At 37.6% G+C, this 6,471-nt stretch overlaps 1 protein-coding gene across 1 annotated transcript; it reads right to left on the reverse strand.

Annotated features, from left to right (window-relative positions):
• Window positions 1-2,008: 2,008 nt before the first annotated feature.
• On the reverse strand, window positions 2,009-5,329 carry LOC147523919 (uncharacterized). The gene is made up of 6 exons (XM_086572897.1): window positions 5,202-5,329; window positions 4,905-4,923; window positions 3,305-4,383; window positions 2,922-3,128; window positions 2,727-2,829; window positions 2,009-2,632 (listed from the first exon to the last, which is right to left on the reverse strand). Exons 1-6 carry the CDS (start codon window positions 5,327-5,329, stop codon window positions 2,009-2,011), a joined length of 2,160 nt encoding a protein of 719 aa, XP_086429023.1.
• Between the last annotated feature and the right edge of the window lie 1,142 nt (window positions 5,330-6,471).

Raw genomic sequence — 6,471 nt, forward strand, 5'->3', positions numbered from 1 at the left:
CAAATTAAAGGACCTCCAGCACTAAAACCATCCAAAAATCAAACTCCATCTTGGGGCCCATCGTAAACAAGAGCATCACCAACCAAGACTTCCTCTATGTAGACCTTTTTTTCACCTGCGAGAACTTTTCTGCCATTGCAATCTCCAGCTGTCTCTGTCATGACATACCCCTTAGCAACCACTACACCATCCCTATCTAATAAGGATACATTTGGTGAAGAACCAAGCGCCCCGAAGGAGGATTCAAATTTGCAAACATATTCATCAAGTTTTGTTGAGTCGAAAGTGACGAAACGTAATTGGAACCGACTTGGTTTCTAGTGTTAGGCCGCACGGTTGTTGAGTAGTTGATGTTCCATTGTTTTTAACAGCCTTAAGTACATCCTGACACAATTTATAGTAACAATTGGTCATACATAATGAAATTGTATGCAAGAAAGCACAAGTGCAAACTGCAAACTCACCTTTAACACGCCTATGACATTAGATAAGGAAGACTTCATCTCATTCATTTCCCCCTTCAACTCAGAATTGGATGAAGAGCTTGCTTGCTGCAATAATGCCTTGGCAATACACATGACGTTGCAATTGCTTCTTAGACTTGTTGGAGCTGATTCCACGTGTTCTACTCCCTTTGTCAGGCCCAAAGACTTCAGACAACTCATCATTATCGAAGTCTACTTCCATTACACTGCCCTCACCACCCGCACTTGCTTCTTTTCTTCTTTTATTAGAAGCCTCCACTTGTTCCTATATGAGTAATACATGCATAAATTATGAGAATGGTATGCAAGTATGCAACATAACCTATATACAATACCAACACACAGGTAAGTTCAAGCTTCAATGTTATTAGAACTTACATAATGGGTTTGAGCGCTCGCTAATATAGTTCCATCACGACGCTCATGTCCTTTTTTCCAACTATCTACCCGTCCATGTTTTCTACTAGGATCTTCTTTATCCTACAAAAATAATCCTTAAATAGTTGTTAGCATAAGGTGATAAGAAAACGTTAGTACAAGAATAGACACCTACCATTTTATCCAATTTATGGGCATATGTGCCCCCGCCCATTAGTATGTCGATATATGTTCTTTTTGGCATTCTCAAGATTCTTTTTGCGTTTCTAGCTCTCACTTCAGCGGTACTCTCATTTTCGACAAACGCAGCCCAATGATTTGGATCCTTGCCATCCGGGCATGCTGCAATAGCTTCTTCCACGCCCCCGCACTTACGCAAAAAATCTCTTTCCGAAAGGCATACTTTTGATGAACTTTTGGGAAAAGTCCTTTTCAACTTCTCGGCATGCCGTTGCTTGGGGAACATTAGGCTCAAATTCTTCCTACATGAACAAAGTGATGTTTGTTCATTTCATATTAAGTAAATTTCCACACATAGGGCTGGACAACATGTAGATATAGGATTGGAAAAACATACTAATTATCAAGAATAATGGATGCTATCATTGAAATTAAAGTACATGTAAACCATACCATTAATTTGTTCCAGACATTATCCTTGAAGCTTCCATCTATTTTTCTCCAATCTTTGTAATGAATTGGAATACGAGCTCGAACATAAACTCCAACCTGGGTATTCCATTTGGCATGGTTAGGACCCACAGCGACGCCATCCTCATTGAACTCTATAGGTAACTTGGTAATCGTTGGTAAAGCTTCCGAAGGCTGAGATGTATGTGAGTCGGAAGTTAAATTATGAGATGGATGTGGGACTGAACTCGAAGGTTGGGAAGCAGTATGTTGTGATTGACCTGATGACATTATTAAATAGCCTAATATGACAAAAAAATTGTTAGAACAGAGAGGTAAAACTAGGATACCACAAAAAAAAAATGAAAAAGTTCAAAAGTATACATTTATAAAGACCACTCTTGATAATAAAAAAACATAACTCTCACCTAATTGCACAAACAAACTTCAAAATAGAAAAAGTAGAAAATGAGAAGTTTGCATGCAACTAAGAATCTTAAAAATATCTAAGAATCTTAAAAATGTGATAATGCAACTATTACAATCAGGTTAGACTTTGCATCAAAGTTTCGCAAATTAGGTTGGTCCTCAAGAATAGATTGGAAGTCGGTTGGTGCATCTAGTTCATCAACTCGACTTGTCAATCGCCTAGGTGAATTTATCACTACCCACCAATTAGGATTTCTCAAATCCTTTGAGTAAAATACTTGACTAGCCTCGGAAGCAAGAATCGCCGGCTCATCAATATACTGATCAACACTCTTTAGCCTATTGAGATTAACCATCACCAAATTAGAATCTTGACAAAGTTTACAACCATTGGTCTTGTCCTCCACCTTCACCCAATTGCAATAAAAGACAACATGCTGGAAGGTCGTATAGTCCAGCTCTATTATCTGTTCGATAACCCCATACCACTTAGTCGATGCATCAATGGGATTTTTGTCCTTCCTACTTGACGTAAATGTAGTGATTGCATTCATGCAAACACCACTGTCTTGTGTAGCAACTGTTTCATCATGCGACCTAGTAGAGAACACAAAACCATTAACACGATACTTTTTATACGTTTTAGCTTTGAACAATGGTCCTTGGACAAATCGCCATAAGTCACAATTTGTGTCTTTTTCAGCCAACAACTGTGAAGTGAAAAAAAAAACGACAATTAGAAAGTTAAAAGTACAAATTGTAATATCCTAGTAAACTAAATACATGAATAGAAGAAAACAATACCTTGTCATATAACCACACAATGAACTCAGTTTGTATCTCCACTTCTGTCTTTGCTATCCCTTTTCTTTTACCACGTGCACTTGCTTGCAAGGCACGATACTCACTGCAATTTGTTTATGCAGTTTGACATGACTATTTATTATGACTTTCTAGACTAGTAATTTCAAGTCAAATGTGTCAAAAAAGAAATCAAACCTATAATGTTCATCAAGCTTTTCGACGCCTAGTCGAAAAAAGAACCCATCTACGGATTTTTGTATCCATTGTTCCTTGCCTAGGGTCACGCTTTTACCCTCAAGTATAGGCCCCTCATCACAATACTCTCCATCTTCATCTAGAAACACCTCACGAGTAGCTTTGTGATTTCCATCCCGTGAATTTGGCATGTACTCCATAGCATACCTAAATGATTCGAAACAATATAGGACTCTTAATAGAGCCTTCAACATAGCGTTTATTGCTCGGAATATTTTTACACTCCTTCATTGCCCTATTAAAATAAACAAATCCAAAATTGTACTTAGTAGTTTCGATGATAATTGCCATTAAATATGAAATAAAGGTAAAATTGTACATACCGTTCAAATGGATACATCCACCTAGGATACACGGGTCCACAAATCAGCCCTTCATCAGCCAAATGCACCAAAAGGTGGATGCTGATATCAAAAAAAGCGGTTGGAAAATACTTTTCCAACACACACAATGCCTCTGCTACCATGTATTTGGCAACTTGGATTTCCTTTCGGATTAAGACTTTTGAACATAGGAGATTAAAGAATAAGCTAATCTGGTGAATAGCTCTACGCAAATCACGATGTTTTGGAAAAGCGTGTTGAAGCAAAACTGGAAGCAAGTAACACATAATGACGTGATAGTCGTGTGATTTCATTGTAAGCAAACCAAGAGGACTCAAAGTGACAACATTTTTTAAATTCGACAAAAAACCTGAAGGAAGCTTCAAGTTCTTCAAAATTGTGCAAAACTCAAGTTTCTCATCTTTATTCAAGACAAATGGGGCCATTGGTTTAACAGATCTCCCTGTGATTGGGTCTGTTTGCATCCACTGACCACTATGAATCCCCATTTTCTTCAAATCCTCTCTCGCTTTAACTGTATCCTTTGTTTTCTCTTTCTTGTCAAGAATCGCATTTATTATGTGTTCTGCCACATTCTTCTCATTGTGCATCACATCAATAACATGTCGAATCTTATGTTTCGGCCAATATTCCATTTCAAAGAGAATAGACCTCTTATACCATGCTTCAGTAACTTCATAATCTTCATCATCTCCAATAGCAACCACATCTACATCATCTACACTCCGTTTGGCACCTTTTAATACTTTACCAGGTACATAATGGACACGACTTAGCATTTTCTCAATTACTTCTCCCTTTAACCTTGGTGGAGGGGGGTTTAACTCTTTTGTCTTAAGTCCTAAGTACTTGCCCTGCCTAAATGGGTGATCAGATTTAAGAAACATCCGGTAATTTGTATAAACGATCTTCCTTGCATTCCCAAGATGCATAGACGGAGTTTCATCACCACAAATAGGACAAGCTTTGTAACCATGTGTTACACGGTACCGATAAGTTACCATACGAGGTAAATCATGAATCCCCACATCAACATAGCCCTCAAAGTAAAGTGCTCTCTTTTGTACATGTCATAAGCTGCCACCCCTTCTTTCCATAACTGTTGTAACTCATCAACTAGTGGTTGAAGAAATACATCAATGTTTTGACTTCGGTGCCTTCGCCCCGGTATTAATAATGACATCATATGGAACTCAGATTTCATGCACAAAGGCGGAGGGAGATTATAAGGAACTATGTAAACAAAGGCCAACAATCGTAACAGTGGATTGAACTCCACGTGGATTGAATCCATCGGTTGCAATCCCAAGCCAAACATTACGCCCTTCCTTAGCAAAGTCCGGCCAATCATCTTTACATGTCTTCCACTGAAGTGAATCGATTGGGTTTCGCGATATAATTCCAAGAAGGTGTCGCTCTATTGTGCCATGTCATTTCGCGCTATCCATGCTATTGTGTACAACCTCTTGAGTCTTGGAATCAAAGGAAAATGTCTCAATACTTTTCGCCTCTTTTGTTTCTTTCTTCCCGTTTTTCCCTCCTTCACTTTGTATCTAGGTGTTTCACATTGAGGACATACCGTTAAGTCAACTTCAGATCTTCCAATATAACATACAGTTGTTTTCGCATGCATCTATACACTTGGCTTTCATTCCCAAATCTTTTAACATTGCCTTCATTACGGGATACTTTAAAGGCAACGTGTTTCCTTCCGCAACCATTTTCTTAACATGGACAAGAGCGCTGGGGTCACTTGTTTTCCGACCAATTATATTGCTTCTTCAAGTTTTGTAGGTCCACCACGCCGAGAGTTGTTATAGGAGCCTCGCATGAAGGGTATAATTTTTCTTCCGCTTTTTGTTTATATTCATTATACCTTTTACCCAAATCTGGTTCAAGAACATATGGTGGTTCCAAATCTTCCCCCTCACTTTCATCGCCTCCATTCAAAATCACCGCTAGCCCTTCATGTATGCCATAAGCAACGCCAACAAGATTCCCCATTCTAAGTCCTTCACCTCATCGTTTTTTTCTGATCTCGGTCTACCATTCGATCCTTATATGGGTTCTTACCATGTAAAACCCATACACGTATATGTTGATTCTATACCATGCAAAATCAAATGTTTTCTCACTATATCAAACGGAAACCTTTTCCTATTTCGCACTTATTACAAGGGCAAGGACACGTGGTCGATGTAAGGTCCTTGTCACTAGCAAATTGAATAAAATCCGACACCCTTGCTTGTATACAATCCCAAATCTGTCAATTTCATTCATCCAATCCTTTGGAATTGGTTGAGACATCTTGCAAAATAACTCCTTACACTACACCGTTTAGAATAAAATAAAATCTACACAAAATAGTTTAGAGGCAAAAGGATGAAAGTGACTTTGAGCTTGCAATATGACATATCTGACCACAACTATTTACTTAACTTCATTATACCAAATCAGGGAGTTCCTTCAATATGCAAGTCTAGTATAGGTAATAGCAGAGTATCATTTTTTTTCGGTAGAAATATCGGCAAAGTATCAAACCACTAAGGTAAGTATACTCAATATTTTAATCCAGTCACCATAACAAATTTGACAAGGAAACACTAAAGAAAAGTACAAACACTCGAGTTCACTCATGACAATGACGACAAGATATTTGTCCAAATAATGACATATAAGAAAAGATCTCTCAAAGTCAGTTTTAACACCATCGATTAGTTTACTTACCACAATCATTTTACTTGAAAAAAAACCATAGGATAAAACAACGATAATAACATGTAAACAGATAATAACCACAAAGATGCATTTCCACAAACAATCCAGAGACTCAAAAGAAGAGTTCAAACAGCATAGTATTCATATATTGAATAGTACTAATAGAGCATACCCATTACATGCCTGATTAAACCAACAAACTGAAACAGAGAACTAACAACTCCCAAAAACAATTGTTTTTTTATGCCTGATTGTTATGTAATTTGCGTTTTTCTTGGTTACAAAATTATTTGCGTGAGTTTCTAATGGGCTTTGAATTTTATATTGTATGAACTCAAATATAAATATTTGCGTGGGTTTCTGCTATGAATTTTATAATTTGCGTGTGCTATGAATTTTATATAATATTTGCGTGGGTTTCCTATGAA

This window comes from Coptis chinensis, chromosome 1 (genome assembly GCF_015680905.1).
Source record: "Coptis chinensis isolate HL-2020 chromosome 1, ASM1568090v1, whole genome shotgun sequence".
Lineage (NCBI taxonomy): Eukaryota > Viridiplantae > Streptophyta > Magnoliopsida > Ranunculales > Ranunculaceae > Coptis > Coptis chinensis.